Raw genomic sequence first — 18,263 nt, 5'->3', positions numbered from 1 at the left:
CTGATGAGTCAAATTCAGTCTACCACTATCCACTGCAGTTCTTTTATCTTTAATTATGGTAAACATTTTGCTTACCTTTATGTGAATGTCCGGTTATATTTTTTGCCCACTCATGAGTTTGTATGCCTGAGTTCTCCATATGAAGAAGGCACTGTCCCTCCATTGTAGTTGCTGTGAATCACACTCTTGTTTTGTACAGAATCATAATCCAGTCACAATCCAATCATAATCTGTAATTTACAATTATGTATCTCGCTTTTCTCACCTAATGTTAAATCCTGAGCAATTTCCCGCTTACCCCATGGGCTTCATCATGTCATCTTTAGCAGCCTGTGTATGGGGATGTGGAGAAGGGTCAGGTAGAGCACCAGGATCACAAAACTGTCACAAGAGAGTGCAACAGCTCTGTTGGGGAGGGGCACTTTGTGGGGTCATATTTGTTGCATTGTCTTAGAAGAGGACAGAGATCTTCCCTTGACCAGACACTTGCAAGGAAATGACTTGGGGAAGTTTTTAGGTGCGTTCATGGTTTTAAGTGCCTGACTAGTATTATATAAGGTTTTTTATTGATTTAAGTTTCAGAATTAGTGCGTGTTTATTGAGAAACAATATGGAAGTGTCTGAAGTAAAAAGTGATAATTGGGTGTTTGTCTTTCCAGGCGTCTTTCCTGTCTGTGTAAGTGTGTCACATTCACACACACATAATTCTTACATGAGCAGAACTGTAATGTGCATCATCTTGCACCATGCTTTTTTTCACTCAATAAAATGTCATGGACCACCAGGCCCCTCCACTTAGCAACTGTGTGACCCTGCGCCAATCCATCAACCTCTCTATGTCTCAGTTTCCCCATCTGGAAAATAGAGGTCACAAAAAGGTTGTTTTGAAGATCAAATGAGAAGGTATATATAAAGTGCTTAGAACACCACTGGCCCCTGGTAAGGATTCTGTATTTTTAGTTATTACTTTTATCCTCATTCTGTCATTTCTCATAAGACCTCCAGAGTGTTCAGTTTTATGGAGGTACTGGGTTGATCTCCTTCCTGTTGGAAAATTTTTAAAAATTGTGTTGTCAGGGTTCACAGGGAGCAAACTCTGAGGTAGAGACCCGTGTGCAGGAAATGAGTGTGGATTAGTTTGCTATTGCTCCTATAACAAGCCCCCCCAACTTGTGGTTTAAAACAATCCCAATGGCAGTTCTGGAGATGGGAAGTCTGAAGTGGGCCTTAGGGCTGAGGTCAAGGTGCTGGGGGCCCCGGGGAGAGCCCTTCCTTGCCTTTTCCGGCCCCAACAGGCTGCCCGTGTGCCTTGGCCTGTGGCCCTGATCCTTCCAGCCACCGCCGCCCCCCACATTGACTCTGACTTCTCCCCTGCTTCTTTCCTTAAAAAGGACCCTGGTGATCACACTAGGCCCTCTCCGGTAATACGGGATGATCTTTTATCTCAGACTCCTTAATTTATTTTATTTTATTTTTTTAAAGATTTTATTTATTTATTTGACAGAAAGAGAGACAGCGAGAGAGGGAACATAAGCAGGGGGAGTGGGAGAGGGAGAAGCAGGCTTCCTGCCGAGCAGGGAGCCCGATGCAGGGCTTGATCCCAGGACCCTGGGACCATGACCTGAGCCAAAGGCAGACGCTTAACCGACTGAGCCACCCAGGCGCCCCATCAGGCTCCTTAATTTAATCCTATCTGCAGATTCCCTTTGTTGTGGGGGGAAACGTATTCATAGGTTCTGAGGATTAGGGCGAGGACATGTTGGGGGGGGGGGTCGTTATTTTGCCCTCCCACAGCGTGATCACAGTATCAACCCCTGTGAGCAAAGCCAGGGAACAAGATTGGCCGCAGGGAGCTCTGAGACCTGGACACCTTGCCTTTGGATCCTGGGGAAGCCAAGGGGGTGGGGACTTCATAGCTCCCCGCCAGGCAGGCATTGGGTGTGGCCCCTCTGGGATGGGGCATGACCTTGAGCTAGGCTGCTCTGTGCATGGAGGGTGATTCACACAGGACTGACAGCGTGGTGCACCTGAGACATGCAGGGAGGTCCTAAACCAGTGTCCGACGGTGGAGGTTCATCTTTGTGGGTGGGCTCAAGCAACCACACCTCCTAGAAGCCTTCCCTGCTTGCTCCGCCCTCCAGGCTGGTGTCCCCTCGGAGCTCCCACGGCCCCAGAGGGGGCTTCTCCAGCAGGGCTGTGGGCCTCGGGGCTCTCCTGCCCTCATCTGCCCTCTGGACTGAGACTGCTCGGGAAGAGGTGGGGTTTTCTCCTCTATTCCTGGCACACAGTGGCCTCCCCTGCAGTTGTGTCTTTGGGAGCAGGAGGCACTCGGAGTAGATCACGGGTTCTCCTCCTGGGCCGAGGAGCTCTTAGTAAGCTGCCAGAGCTGAACCCCAATTTGCAGAGGGATGTGTTTGCAAAGCTCAGGTGTTCTGATGCAAAGCAGGGTCGGGATCACAGGCTCAGGGCCTGCCCTGCGTGCACCCCCGTGTCACGGCTTTAGGAAAGACCCAAAGGAACATCAACCTCCTGTGACTCCCAGGCCCGAGGTTGGGTCACAGGCTCCATCTCACATCCCCTGAAGGAGACCCCAGGACCTGAACCCTCTGCTCTAGGATGGGTGGGCCAGCAGAGTGCCCTCCTCTGGGGCCCAGAGGGCTAGAGCCGACAAGCTGTAGGGGTCGCTAGGACCAAAGGGTCTGGAGGGGAAGCAAAATAAGAAATTCGAGGATCCTCAGTAGAGGCTGGCCCCTGTCCCAGAACAGTTGTTCTTGCCTTTTCCTTCCTGTTGGCCAGTCCCATGTCTGAGGTTGGGTGGATGGGTTATAAAGGATATTGTTATCAGGGCTCCTAAGTGCCTGGATTCTTTCTTATCCCCAAGGTGAGCAGCACTGTCATGAGCCTTGGCTGAAGCCCCTTCCCCTCTGTGCACCCGTAGCCCCATCAAAACACAGGTGGGATCATTTACAAGCCCCACCCAGCCCCCGACCTGGTCTTTCTCCTTCCCAAGGTGCTCCGTGAATGGTGGTGACCTTGGGGCTCCAGTCTAGGCTCACCTTCCTGAGAGGTCCTTCAGCTTCCGTAGTGTCCTCACCATCCATCTGCCCGTGACCCCAGCCCCAACTCATGTAGGATATGGCTCCCAGGATGCCCCCAGGGGGCTCAGACTTACCAGGTTCTCCCAAACCCATTACCTTTTCCTGTGAACTCTGCTATCTGTCACTCTGGGTCCCCATCTCCATGAGGGGCATCCCTGTCCAGCCATTCCCTCTCTCTCCCTCCCCCATCCATCACTGGATCCATGGCTTTGCATCTGCAGTAGCTCAGCTCTGACTCTGGGTCTCCACCCAAGTCCCTTCCCTGATGTAGGGCCCTCTGTGTCTTGTCCAGATTCCTGCTCGGCCTTATCACTGGTCTCTGCCCCCAGTCTTACCCCACCAGAGCATTCTTGCTCCAGCCGTAGATGTGGGATTTAAAGAAGCAATTAGCATGAACACCTGGAGTGACTCCACATTGTCTCCAGGCAGGGTGCCAAGTTGCTCATGTGGCTTTCAAGGGCATTTCCCCAGATGCTTGCATATAGGAGAGGTACAGCAAATATTGGGGAGGGGGCTGAGTTCCTAGAAGATGCTACTGTCTTCTGTACCCTAAGTGTTTAGCACACGTCTGGCATAGAGTAAATTCTCAGTAAATACTTAATGCATGAATGACTGAGTTAGGGAAGGAAGAGAGCAGGGAGGGAGAGAAGGAGGGAGGGACATGCCTGCTCTCCTTTCCTAAAGCATTTTTAGCACACCCACCTCTGAGTCAGAGGGCTTGCCCAGGAAACTTGACGGTCATCATCATCGGACTGTACAATCAAGGGCAGGACATTTTTCCAGACGGGAAATCAATGTAGAGCTCGTAGAGTTCAGTCTGCCTGTTTCAGAAATGGAGACGAAGCTCAGAGAGGTGCAGTCCCTTCCCCAGTGTCACACAGCAGCTAGCTCTTGGACTCGGCTTTCTGTCACAGGGCTGCTGCAGGCATGTCTGGTGTCTTTGTGAGAACTGCAAAAAGGCACCCTCTTGGGGAGATCCATGGGAAGAACGTGCCCTTCTCCTAGGGCATAGGCTTGGCAGCTGGGGCTCAGGCTGGATTTAGCCCCCTTGGACGCTCTCTTTTCTGGGAGCCCTTATCCAGGGCACAGGTTGCAGCTCCTCAAAGCTGCTGCCCAGCCCCTGACCTCCTTGCCAGGTGCTCTTTACGCTGCATGCAGGCTGCCAAAAGCAGAGGTCTGCAGAGCCTCTCCCAGGGACAAGCTCAGGCTATGGGACATGAAAGGCATTGCTCAACGCTCGAATCCATCTTTAGATCAAGCCGTTTATGGCTTATTTTAGAAATCTCAAAATACAAGAGGAAGTTATTCTAGAAAACGGTGGTGCCAGCGTGCTGTGTGGACTTGGCAGGGGAGAATGGCTGTGGGATGGGATTTTTTATAAACCCCGACAGGGGAGTCCTCCCTGTGTTTTCTGAGCCACAGACCCCAGCCACTATTAATAGTACTAATTGGTTTTGTTGGATGCCAACAGCATTTCAGTCTCAAATAGAAATTTTAATTTAGAAATCGTTGAAAAGAAGAGAGAAAAAAAAACAAGCCCAGTGAAGAGGAGAGGAAGTCACATTGGCTCAGTGCTGGGCTGTGTCACTTGGGTCAAATGTTTAGCCTGCATCACTTGGTTATGTTCTAAGAACAGCAATGCAAGAATCATAGTGTCATTCCACCATTGCTATGAACCTTCTGGACCTTTCTGCAGGAACTTCTATTGTCTCTTTACCACATTGTCCTGTGTATCAGGTAGCTTTTGCCGTGGAACAAACCACTCCAAACCCAGGACTTAAAAGGATAAACAATTATGACTCTGTAGGTGGACAACTGCAGCTGGGCTCAGTTGAGCAGTTTCTCTCCTGACCTCGCCTGGGCTCACTCAGACATTTGGGCCTCAGCTGGAATGGCTGGGGAGATGCTCCACACATGATCGTTCATCCTCTAACGGGCCCTCTGGGACCTCTTTGCTTGGTGGTAGTGCTCCAGCAGGTGAACATGGAGGCAGAAAGGGCTCTTGAGGATTAACTCAGAACTCACACATCTTCATTTCAATTGCGTCTTGTTGGTCAAGTAAAGTCACAAGAGTATCCCAGATTCAAGGGATGGGGGAAAAGACTCCACCTCTGATGGGAGGAACCTGGAAGAATTTGTGGCTATTTTAATCTCAGTAGTGTCTCATCTGGCCACAATTACTATAGTCCTCTTTCATTCAAAATACTCTCACCTCCACCCAGCTGCTCCAAAATTTCCATTCGGTTATGCCATCAGGTTCAGAGTCTAGGATCTCATGTTGAACATTTCCATAGGATGTGAATGAGGTTCCTTGGTGTGGCTTCTCTTGATCCAAAGACTTGTGAACTTAAGAGATAAGTCATGTGCCTCCCCACCCCATGCACCCCTCATACGATTTGTGGGGCATGGACAGGTCAAGCACAACAAACACTCCCATCTGAAAAGAGAGAAAGCAAGTGACGCATGGTCATAACCCCCTAGAAATTCTGGAATCCAGCTGGACACATATTGCCGGGCAGACCTCTGGGGGTAGAGAATATTCCTTTGTCAGGGCCAGTCTTTCCCCTTGGGAGTAGTGCCCAAGTTCAGGGGTTGGCAAACACCAATCTGTGGGCCAAATATGGCCCGTGGCCTGTTTCTGTGCAGCTCATCAACCAAGAATGTTTTTACATTCTTAAGGGTTTTTCAAAACAAAACAAACCAAACAAAAACAACAATGACCAGAAAACAAAGAATATGTAACAGAAACTACATGTGGCCCACAAAGTCTAAAAGATTTACTCTCTGGCCCTTTACAGAAAAGCTTCCTGTCCCCTGTGCTAAACTAGTGCTTGCATAGCTCCAGCTCTACTCTGGGGACTCTTGGCTTGACCATTGAAAATAGAGTTCACTTTCCATGAAGATGGCCCATGTTTGCAGCAAAGCACCTGTCTCAGCCTTTTCCTTACCCATAGAAAGTTGGTGGCCAGAGGCCCCCTTTCCTTTTAAATAGGTTCAGTCTCTCTTAGTCAAAGAGGGTACAGTTTTCTTAAAAACATTGTGGGTTTCCAGTGGATCACATTATAGTTCACTCCACCAAACAACAGTTTTTTTGAGACAAGCTTCTTTAGGTGACTGTTGGTGTGTGCCATGTGGTGACACCTTTAAGATTCTTGGAAGCCCTTTTGTCTGCCCAAGGAAGTTTACTGGGCACCACCTTGGGTTTTTAGGAGGTCTTAACAAAGAGTTCTGGGCACACCCTTGATTTAATTTTTACCCTGAGGTCATTTTTTCCTTTGAGAACTGTTTGTGGGTTGGCAAGAGTAGAGATGAGAAGCAGTCCTGCGTGTCTACTCAGTTCCGCTTGCAAACTGAACCCGATCCTTGTCTCTCCGGTCCTATTTGATGTCTGTCTTCTGGTGCTTCATCATACTCAGCTTAGGCACTTAATTACGTTCTTCATGAAAGTCACTTTAGGCAGATTTGCAAATTCTCTGAGTACATTATCACAAGTGGCAATTTTTTCTCTTGTGTTGCTGCTGCCTAATAAGAGTGGCCCCTTTCCCACCCTCCACTAACAGTGTGTTGGCTGTTTTTTCCAGCCTTTGGCCTCCAGTTTCCTCAGGACTGTTCTGACATCCACCCACTACCCAGTCCCAAGGCCAGTGACACGTGTTAGATTTTGGCCACTGCGACACCTGACCTCTAGGCAAAGATTTCTGTATCCGTTAGCCTTTGTTTTATAACAAACCACTCCAAAACCCAGTGGCTGAAAACAGCCACTGTTAAAACCACAATAAGATACCACCTCACACCCATTAGAAGGGCTGTTACCAAAAAAACTGAAAATACCGAGTGTTGATAAGCATGGCATGTCGGGGGATGGGAGCCCTGGGGCACCATTGGTAGGAATGCACACTGGAGGGTCCTTAAAAAATTCAAAATAGAAGGACCCTATGATCCAGCAACTCTACTTCTGGGTATTTATCCAGAAGACTTGAAGGCAAGGATTTGGAGATATTTGTACACCCATGTTCATAGCAGCCTTAGGCACAACAGGCCAAAGCTGGAACCAACTCAATTGTCCCTTGGTGGGTGAATGGATAAACCAAACGTACATCTCCATGTCCTGTCCTCCAGAGGGTCTCCCGAGCCTCTTCACGCGGGGCTCCAAGGTGAGCGTGAAGCCCCGAGGCGTGGCTTGGAGCCAGTATGGCGCCTGGGTCAGTGCAAGTCTCCAGACCAGCCCGAGTTCAAGGAGTGGGGAAATAGACTCTGCCTCTTGGGAGAGACAGAGTCACTGCAGAACTTTTGTGAAACTTTAAAAAAATTTACCCGCCTGTTTAATTTCTTCCTAGCTCTCATCTCTGCCTGAAATTACCTTACTTACTTACTCACTTATGGCTTATTCCCAGTAGAATGTAGACAAGCATCCTTCCTTCCTTGTTCACAGCTGTATCTCCAACTTTTAGAATGGTGCTCACGCATAGGAAGCTCTCAGTAAATATTTGATGAGTGAGAAAATAAATATTCCATGAAAAAGGACTTCTGGGGTCCAATAAGTTTGGGAAATGCTGTTTATTCTGTTCTTGAATATTCTTAACACACATGATCATGTTAAAATCTGTGAGAAGCCCTGCAGTAAAGAAACCTGTTTACTGTGGAGGAATCCGTTTTTCTTCACCAATCTAGATATCAGCATCCCCGGGTTTGACTGCAAACAACAGAATCCCCCCAGAGCTTGGCTTAAGTTTAATGAAGCAGATTGGCCTTGGTGATAATGATGTGTATCCAAGGATCCCCACCAAGGAGTCTTGCCTCGTGCTCATCTGTGCTTTTCCCTTTGAGCCAGCTCTGTTCTCCCCTCACCCTTGACCTGCATTCTCTACTCCTGTAGCCACCATGCTGGAAGGCAGCAGCCCACCCTCTGTCTGGGTTGTACATCTCTGTTTAAGACACCAGCCAGGTGTTTTGGGGTGTTAAGTGGGCTCTGTCCCTCCTCCCGGCTCAGCTCAGCATCTGCCGGATGCCCAGCCCTGCACTAACATCTGTGGTCTGGGGTCACATGGTATGGACATGGCTGCTTCCAAGGTTATGGGGTGGATTGAGTGAGAGGGGTTTCTGAGAACTGGAGGGTATCATGAAAGGGTTGACTTCCGGTAGGTGCTCAGCACAATCGTTGAGAATTGGTATCCCGTGCCACCTCCTTGGAGGAAAGCTAGGATGATGGTATATGTGAATTTGGGAGGCTTGGGGAATTCCAGGACTCACCGTGTTTCCAAGGCTCTGTTGCTAGGAGTTATCAGGCTAAATATACGGGAACATTTACTACTCTTGATACGCATTGCTTAATTGGTTTTTTAAGCCGGTGCAAATTGGTATGTAGGAGGGACTCATTTTGATGCACATTCACTAGCACTGGGCAACATATTTTCAACTGTGGTACAATACTGAGGTTTTATTTCGAATTACTTTGATTACAAATAAGACCAAATCTCTTTATCTTTATTAGCTAGCCGCTTTTTTTTTTTTCCTTGTCTGAAAGTACTGTTTACCTTTGGGGTTTTAGGCTTCTTCCCTTTTATTTTAATATTTTTAACATAAAGCGGAAACAGAAAAACCACACAGATAAAAAATGTGGCTTTATGAGTTATTATGAGGCTACCCCACTCGGGCAAGAAGTAAGACTTTGCCGGATGCCCCCCAATGGACTATCCATGGGCCCCATTGCAGTCATGACATCCTCCTCCCCCCAAAAGTAACCACTGGTGTTTTCTAAATAAGAGGGTCTTTTTAAAAACCCCTGTTAAATTTGTTGCAGATATATTTACCGTGTTGGTTATTTGCTTTTTGTTTTGAGGTTTTAAGAATTAACTTACAGAAGGTTTCTATTAATAACAATTCAAATCTGTCATCATTTTTTGAGATAGCTTTCAATGTGAGATGACTTGACCCTGTTCACTCACCCCAAGATGCAGTTTTAGGATGTATTTATTAAATTTACCACGTTTGCTAATTCATTATTTCTGCTTTTGTTTGTGTCATTTACTTCTAATTTCTGGTGAATTTTCTTTTTTTTTAATTTCTTATCATGAAAAAAAATCCTTATCATGGAAGCTTAATAGGTTAATATTCATTTCCCCTCACCTTTAATAAATAATGAAGCATTTTTTTAGCCTCTCCTTATAGTTTTATCTTTTTACTCACTGGTAATTGATCTGTGTCTCTGTATATACTGAGTTTTTGTTTTTAGATTTAAAAAAGATTATAAGGAATACAATATCAATGAATTGCCTATTATTTTTATTTAAGTCTACCTGATTAATTAGAAACTGATACTTTTAATGTTAATTTTGGTATCTTATTTTATTCTTTAAATTTTTTTCTGATAATGTGGACAGGGAATTTTTGTTGCCTTGGCTCTCTGCATAAGAAAAGATTTTTGGTTTGTCTTTGCCATTATTTTAGTATAAAGGAATTCTCAATCCCATTTAATACTTTTGCCCTAAATGCATATTCTTACCCAGACATTTCCGGATTCCGTGAACAAACACTCATTGCACAGCACATATTACGGGTGTGCAAATTGAAATAGTATAGAAGACATGGTCCCTGTCCTCATGCACATGGAAGGCGTGTTAGGGAAGAGTCTCCTACGTCCCCTGCTCCCTGGTGGCCTGTCCACACAGCACATGAAGTCCTGTCATTTCAACCTTCTTGAATCCCCCACCCCTGCAGCTCCCGCCCTGGCTCAGAGCCTCGGCACACCTGTCCCATCGACTTTCAGCATCCTTTTCCCACCTGCCATTTCCCTCTGCCACTCTGCGGACCCATCCTCCCCACTACTTCCAGAATAGTCTTTCTGAGTCAAAAAAGTCTGAGCATGTCACACCTTGCTTTAAAAAACACATGCTCTGGTAGATCGTGGTGATGGTTGCACAACATTTTGAATGCACTAAATGCCACTGAATTGTGTACTTGAAAATGGCCGTGATGGTGAATTTTGTTATATGTATTTGACCATAATAAATAAAGTAGGGGATTAAAAAAAAAAAAGCACATGTTCCCTTGGATCGAGCCATAGGACACTTCTAGTACCTTCACATTCTGTGTCTTTTCATCCACCTTACCGTCCATACCCATGCACACCCGCCTCTCAGTCCAAATAGTCCCCCTCCCCCTCCTCTCCCTCCTCCTCCCCTTCTCCTTCATATACAGCTGTGTGGCTTCCCTGGAAGCCTCCTTTGATCCCCCCTGCCCCACACACATACCCAGGCTGGGTTCAGTGCCCCCACTGTGAGGCCCAGTGGCACCCTTCTGTCCTAGCAGTTACCACTCTGTACTGTGATCCTTGATTTACTGAAAAGGAACGCTTTTTTCTTAAATGCATTTTTCTGTTTCCTTTTTTATCTTGAAACAGGTGTCAATTCCTTCCAAGTCTACATGGCATATAAGGATCTCTACCAAATGTCTGATAGCCAGGTAGGTCCTCCTCCTGCACACCCCCTCTCCTGGGCAGGAAGCAAGGGAGCTTTCAGAACGGGCAGGGGAGAGTTCTGAGTTCAAGTTCTGGCTCTGACACTGCATTACTATGTGACCTGTGTCGGTCCCCACCCCTGCCTGCATTCCTGTCTGGCTACTAGAGTGGGGTCGAGTGCGGGATCCCTTTGCCTGGTGGTTCCCAAATCCACCTCATCCTTAGCATCATTTAAAAAACTCATTAAAAAAAGACAGATTCTTAGGGGCTCCTGGGTGGCGCAGTCGGTTAAGCTCCCGACTCTTGGTTTCAGCTCAGGTCATGATCTCACGATTGTGGGATCGAGCCCCACGTCAAGCTTTGTGCTCAGTGCAGAGTCTGCTTGAGATTCTCTCTCCCTTCCCCTCTCACTCACTCTGTCTCTCAAATTAATAAATAAAATCTTAAAAAAAGGACAGATCTTAGATCCCACCACGGATGTTCAGGGCAGGGCTCGGGAAAGTGTACTTTTCCGAAAGCTCGGCAGTTCATTCTGGAGATCTAGCAAGTACGGGCACCACATCATTAGCTCTGACCCAGAGGGGAGCCCTGGCTCTCTCTCTAGCCAATCGAGTGACTGAGGTCTCCCTCCCTTAGTTTTCTCACCCCTGCAGCGTGGCCATCTCTGGCCCTGCCGGTTTCCAACAGTTGTCGTGTGGGTGAGAGGAGCTCGAGAAAGTGATGCTCTAAGTGGTGCAGGGTGTTGGGGTTATTGTCTGCCGGGCACCGGGCCTTCTGACACCACTGGGACTCCGGGTTTTATTATCATTGTCCTGCCCTCTGCTGGTTAAAACTGTGGGGCAGTGTGGCGGCAGAGGGCATGGATGCCGTAGCCAGACTGCTTGGCTGCAACCCTGGCCTTGCTGTGCGGCCTGAGGAAGCTTTCCCAACCTCTCTGTGCTTTAGACTCATGAGAGCACCTGCCTCCTAGAGGTTGTCAGGGGATTGAATGAATTCATAATACATGACTCTAGGACAGTGCCTGGCACACATATGGGCGCTGAGAAGCTTTTATTCCTTATGACCATGCAGTTCGATGTGCAACGAGAGACGTGTCCAGGTCTCACCTTTCAAAATAAACGCTTGGAGGTGATTAACATAACATAATTAAAAAAACAAAACAAAAACAAAATAAACTGGAGTTACAGAGAATAACTTACCCCAAGGTGCCCTACAGGCCTTTGATTGTCGCGGAAAGGCTAAAATTGGTTCAGTTTCATGACAAAGTAGCATGTGTCTGTCTAGCATAACCGAGATTTTCGCCTGTTTCATTCTAACCACCAGAGCCCCAGGGACAGGTGGAGTTGAGCCATGGGGGTCCTGGAAGGTGCCTCCTGCTCCCAAGTGCCCCCCACTTCGCCCGCCCCCTGCTGTTGCATCTAAAAGCACACGTCCTGGGGTGGGGTGCTGTCTTGCACGCATGCAGAACAAAGTTAAAATTCGAGAGGCCCTGGAGAGGGAACGTGGCGGCTCTGGTCCTCACCGCGGGCACGTGTCTGAGTGCAGGTCCTCTGCAGGTGGGAGCAGGGCATGGGCAGTGGGCAGGGCCTGCACCGGCTAAGTAAGCGGATGCCTGGCGGGGTGTGTATTACCTGAGGGTTAGAGTTATTAGAGAACTCGGCCCACAGCACAAGCTGAGCACGTCTAGTCACACAAGTTCAGTAGAACTAAAACCAGCATCTCAGCATGGCTGTCCCCAGCAACAGCGGCAGGCACCTGTGTGGGATGGAGCCACATCGAGGGCGAAAGGCAAGATGAGCACCAGGACCGAGGGCATTTTGTGCCATGGTGTGGCTTCGTTCAGTTCTGCCCTTCCCCCAGCCTCCTGCTTTGGGATCCGGAGGGTGTCAGGGTCAAGGGGAGACCCTTTCCAAGGCTTAACTTGTTGAGCAACACATTCCATCGGTATGAACAGAGCGTCCGTGTTGCCTCGGCAGGGGCTGGCGGGTGGGCGACTGAGCAGAAGAGCCGTCTTTGCAAACGCTCAGGCTGTGATATTTTTATCTCCCCCCCCCACCCCATTGCTTCTCCCTCAGCTCTATGAAGCCTTCACCTTCCTGAAGGGGCTGGGAGCTGTGATCTTGGTCCACGCGGAAAATGGAGACTTGATAGCTCAGGTGAGTGGCTTGGATGTCCACCCTTTCCGCTCCAGTCTGCGTCCCGATGCTGTCATGGTGCCATCAGAGGGGTGGAGGCGTTGGTGAGTGAGGTGGCTAGGCTCTGAAGGGTCAGGCTGAGAACTGGATGGTGCATCAGACACTTCGGGTGTGAGTCATGCACGCACCGTCTGCAGGGGGCTTTCGGCAGGCCACATCGTCTCTCGGCTCAGCTTCCTCTCCTGCACGGTGGGGATCGCATAACCATCCTGTGGGCCTCACTGGGCTTCCATGAGGGACAAATAAGGATCGGAAGGAGATGCTCTGCAAATGTGGGGGATACCAGAGGTGAGGCGCATGGAAGCTGGTGTTGCTTATCGTCTTGTAGGACTTGGGAGGGGATGTAATGACGGGAGCCCCGCCCCGTCTGCTACCCCACCTCGGGCCGGGGACTCTACCCCTCGAAGGCTCTTGTTCTTCATCCAATAGCACCTGCCTCACGAACATTAAATGATACCATGTATGTGAAGTCCAGCATCTGACACACAGTAGGCTGTAGCCATGCAAAATTTTGGGTAGGGAGAGACATGAATGCATTTTGATCCTTCTGGCTGTAGGATGGAGAATTTGACAGGAAAAGAATAGACTCAGGGTGACCAGCTGGGTTCTCCTCCTGCAATTCTCAGAATAAATGAAGACAGGAGATAAAGAGAGGAGAGAGAAGAAGCACAGTGTGTGAGGGAAGGAGCACAGTCCATGGGTCTCGTTGGTTGACCGGATGGAGAAGGGGAAGAAGAGGTCAGGGAACGCCACTTGGCCTCTGGTGCATGGACGTGGGTTGGTCATGACGTCACAAAGCAAGATCAGGCATACCTGAGAACATTTGGATGCACCTAATGAAAGTAGTTAATACGAGGCATGATGCTATGGACTTCATATAGTGATGTTCACAACTACTCCATGACATAGATATGACACAGATATCCCCACTTTATAGATAGAGAACCAGGGTTCAGATATGAATAGCTTGCTCACCATTACGTGGGGCACAGAGCTGGGATGATACGGCAGTTCTGAGCACAGCGGGGCTGCGCCACAATGGTTAAGTGCATGAGCTCCGAAGCTTCGCTAGGAACGTCAGCTGTTGGCTTTACTTCTTAGTTGGGATGACACAAGGGTGTGAATGCCAGGAAGTTAGGATCACTGGGGGCCCTCTCAGAGCTGTCTGCCATTGTGCCCTCCCAGTGATTGGTGTCCCGCTCACATGCAGAACACATCCATCCCCTTCCAGTGTCCTCCAGACTCCCATCACAGCACCAAAGTCTAGAAGTGTCTAAGTCAGATCTAGGTGCAGAGGAGGCTCCGTGGGGATAGTTCCTCCAATCTTTAGGTCTCTGGAGCCAAAGAGGCAAGTTATCTGCCTCCTCCCAACATACACAGCATACAGCATACAACGGTGGGGGGACATTCCTTTTCAAGAGGGACAATGGAAGGCTTCAGGATTGGTCCATAGCTGTTCTGAAATGCAGTTGGGCACGTGTTGGCAGTTCCTTGATTAGGCCTTGGAGCCTGCGAGTAGTTCTGCTTGGCTCTTGGCTCCACCTTCTGGGCTCTAGGTTCTATCTCCCCACTTCCCATCATCCATCCTTTCCATGAAAAGTAGCATGTGCTTGCCGCTGAGCCTCCTTCCTGCCCAGTAGAGTTTGGAGGTCCAACTGTGTCCTTTCATACCATTCAGCCCAGGCTGCCAGGGTTTTGCTAAAGTGATTCTCCCAGCCTTTGTTGGCTTCCTGTGACTCCCTCCGTGGTTCACTCCATCAGACAAAAGACACCCACAGATTTCTACCAGATAAGCTTACTCCTATCCTGCTCATGCCCTGAGCTTCCTGGAGGCCCTCCGGTTGGAGAGGCTCTGGGGGTACACCGTCAGTCTCTTTAAAGGGCTTTTTTGTGACTGATTCATCCTGGAGGCACAAGCCTCCATCTTTCCAGTTCTTCACCAACGTTGTGGGGCCACACCCCAGTTTTGTCTCTGGACTACTGTCTGCTGCTTATGTCCTGGATTTGATATTTGCTCAGGAGACATTTCTTTTAGATTTTTTTTTAAGACTTGTTTATTTGAGAGAGAGAGCATGGTGGCGGGGGGAGGGGAAGGGCAGAGGGAGAGAGAGAATTTCAAGCAAACTCCATGCTGAGTGCCGAGCCCAACACAGGGCTCGATCCCAGGACCCTGAGGTCATGACCTGAGCCGGTCAAGAGTTGGACGATCAACGGACTGAGCCGCCCAGACACCCCCAGAAGACATTTCTTAATTGCACTATCTTTTGCTCTTTGGAGAAGCAGAGAATTTTCAAGACCATCATATCCTGGTTCCTTCTTTTTTTTTTAAGTAGGTTCCGGTGCAAGATCCAGCTTCCAGTAATGTCCTCGTTCCCTTTTGAGCTCTCACTGCCAAGCTGCTCAATGTCCGCCTTTCTACTGACAGTCTGTTCCAGGCCACTTTGGGCTTTGTCCAGCACGTGCTTTGAAATCCTTCCAGCCCCCCTGCACTGCCTGGTCCCAGAGCCACTCCCGCAGCTTCAGGAGGTTGTTATGGTAACACCCTACTTCCGGGCATCACTATCTACATTAGTTCTCTGTGGCTACATCACCAGGAACCCCAAAACTTAGCATCTGAAAGCAATAACCATTTATTATCTTCTGGTCCCGTGGGCCCGGAGTCCAGGTGTGGCTTAGTGGGGTCCCCCACAGGCTGCAGTGTCGGAGTCCAGGTGTGGCGTAGTGGGGTCCCCTGCAGGCTGCAGCGTCAGGCAGGGCTGCAGCCGTCCTCAGGCCAGACTGGGGCGGGACTTCCAGCCGCACTCCAGTGCTTGTTCTCAGGATTCAGTTCTTTGCAAGCTCAGACTGATGGCCTCTGTTCTTGGCTGGCTGTTCCCCAAAGGCCCGCTTGGTTCCTTGCCCTGCGGGCAGCCCCAGCAGAACCCCTGGCTTCCTTCCGAGGGAGCCAGTGGGAGAACGGGAGGGGGAGTGGGGGTGAGCAGGGTGGAGGCCATAGTCCTTTGTGATGTCATCTCAACAGTGACGGCCAGAGACATGGACATCTCTCTTGTCTGTGTTCTGTTCATTAGAAGCAAGGCGCTAGTTCAGTATAGTTGCAATGAGGGGGTTACACAGGGCATGGAGCCGGGGACGGGCCCGCGGGGGGCCTCTCAGAAATCGCCCACCACACACACGTGTTCGGCCTAGTTTGGCACTTGATAAAAAGGCAACAATATGGTATGTGTTCTTTTATGTCTGGCTTCTCTTGCTCAAAATAGGGCTTGTGAGATTCCTCCCTGTTGTCCACGAAACAATTTTTTTTTCTTTTCTTCATTACTGTAGAATTCCAAGGCAGGAATAGGTCATAATGTATTCTCATTGATGGAGATTGGGAGAGTTTGAATTTGGGACTGTTGCGTATAAAGCTTTTGTGAAACCTGGGTTTGCATTTCTGTGAGTATCTACCCGGGAGTGGAATTGCTGGTTGGTGCGGACATGTATATTCAGCTTCGGTCATAACTGCTGAACCGTTTTCCAGAGCGAACGAACCCCAGATGCCCACCAGCGGCGTGTGAGACGTGCAGCCGGGAGCCCCCAGTTCCTGGGCTCAACGTCAGGGGGAGGTCTCAGCTTTCCATACTGCCCACGTAGGATTTAGCTTTCTCAGCTCCAATAAATCTGTTACCTTTTGCTCATCTGCTTTCCAGGTTCTAAAATTTTGTTTTTATTGTCCGCTCTGCTTTCTCATGGCTTTTGTGTACCTTTCCTGTCACTTTTGTGGGGTTTCAGCGGGGAGCGAAGATAACATGTGGGCTCAGCCCGCCATCTCTCTCGGGAAACCCTGTTCTAGTCTTTCTGTAATCTGTGCTTTCCTCCGTGATAGCGTCTTGTATCCTTCCTGCCTTCTTCGCTTCCTGCCTTCTTTCCAACAGAAATAGTAAGGGACAGCTAAACGGCCTTGCATAGGGATCTCTCCATACATAAGTTATTGTGTAAACAGTGTACAGAAATGCTCTGTAAACACCATCTTCAATAGCTCAAATTATTCTGTTGTTTACTTAAATCCACCCCAGCTCTTAGATCTTGACGTTTACAGTTTACATTCTCACAATAAGCTCAAGCTTAATAACCCGAGATGCGGTTGAAATTATGTTTTTTTTTTTTCCCATGGCTGATAGGGCTGGGGGCCCATTGTAGGGGATGTGCCTGAGGATGCTACAGAAACCGCGCAAGTGACAATTAGCGCAGCTGACATCTGGGCAATATAAAAAACAGGTTTTTTTTGAGAAATTATAGTATTCCTTTGGCAAGGAAAGCTCGAAGCAAATGGGTTTGAATCTGGAGCATTAGCACAGGGAATCATTTCCAGGCTCTAAGACAAGCTCAAGGTAGAGGCTTCCTGATAGAACGACAGGCCCCAGGAAGAGGAATAGTGAGAGCCCGCTGCCAGTCAGTGAGCTCTGCCCCACCCTTGGTCCCGTCGCTGACTCCGTGCAGAAGCTCTAGACGCAGGGGCTCTTGTCTCCGATGTGAAGACGAGAAGGCTGAGGCCAGAGAACTTGGCCAACTCGCCCAAAGTCCCAGAGATGGCCAGTTCTGCGGCTGGACTCCCAGCGTAGGACTCTTCGATTTCCACATTCATGCAATACCCAGACACCCCATTTCTTCCCCGAGGAGAGCCCTGCAGCAGAGATGCAGGGCCCGGAAAGGTGGCCGGTCGTCTTTAGAGTTCATTTCTTACCTCCCCTTCCTCTTACTGGTGAAGGGAGAGCAGGTGGGGAGGTAGGTTTCCAGGGTGCAGAACGGGGCAGGTGGAGTGGAGGGGGCAAAGGAGCGCTGGATCAACCCGCAGCCTTAGTTGGACCCCTGCAGACCACTCACCTTCCGGGGTCTCAGCTGTCCATCTGCCTAATGGGGGCGGAGGACCGGCCTCTCCCGGCCGACATTCTACAGTCGCTGACTCGGTGCTCTTGTCTTGCAGGAACAGAAGCGGATCTTGGAGATGGGCATCACAGGTCCCGAGGGTCATGCTCTGAGCAGACCTGAGGAGGTAATGGAGCCTCCCCCGGGGTGTGAATCTGACATCATTGAGGGCCTACCCTGATGCTGTTCCAGCTGGAACAGCCCAGCCAGAGCCCCCGTCTCCATCCCCATCCCCCCAACAGGAGCATCCCAGCACACGTGGCCTTCCCTGGGGTCTGCCCTCTGACTTGGGAGCCCTGGGGCCTGGGCGTCAATCAGAGGAGCTAGGGAAAGGCCCTGCTTGTCCCCGGGCCCAGGAGCTCCATACCAAGGCCCATGAACAGTTCAGTGTCATAACTGGATAGAAGGATCCTCACTGAGGACCTTATGTATTTGGTGATAGGAAGATGGAGCCGCATGTTCGAGACCTAGAACCGACGAAACTGCTTCCCTTGCACATAGCCCAGAGTGTTCTAAGACTTGAGCATGGATGAATTTCCCTGCAAGTGGCAGGCTGTGTGTGTGTGTGTGTGTGTGTGTGTGTGTGTGTGTGTGTGTGTCTGCCATGGGCCT

At 49.4% G+C, this 18,263-nt stretch overlaps 1 protein-coding gene across 2 annotated transcripts in view; it reads left to right on the top strand.

Annotated features, from left to right (window-relative positions):
- Positions 1 to 18,263, top strand: part of CRMP1 (collapsin response mediator protein 1) — a 69,352-nt gene that overhangs the window by 35,536 nt on the left and 15,553 nt on the right. For both annotated transcript variants that reach the window (XM_081812654.1, XM_081812655.1), the window contains exons 5-7: positions 10,498 to 10,559; positions 12,630 to 12,710; positions 17,710 to 17,778. In XM_081812654.1, coding sequence (XP_081668780.1) covers positions 10,498 to 10,559; positions 12,630 to 12,710; positions 17,710 to 17,778 — 212 coding nt within the window. The remainder of the gene's footprint in view (positions 1 to 10,497; positions 10,560 to 12,629; positions 12,711 to 17,709; positions 17,779 to 18,263) is intronic.

This window comes from Leptonychotes weddellii, chromosome 2, assembly GCF_054177405.1.
Source record: "Leptonychotes weddellii isolate Sample4059 chromosome 2, ASM5417740v2, whole genome shotgun sequence".
In the NCBI taxonomy this organism is placed as follows: Eukaryota; Metazoa; Chordata; class Mammalia; order Carnivora; family Phocidae; genus Leptonychotes; species Leptonychotes weddellii.
Note: the sequence above shows the minus strand (reverse complement) of the source record. Positions and strands in the feature narration are given on the sequence as shown.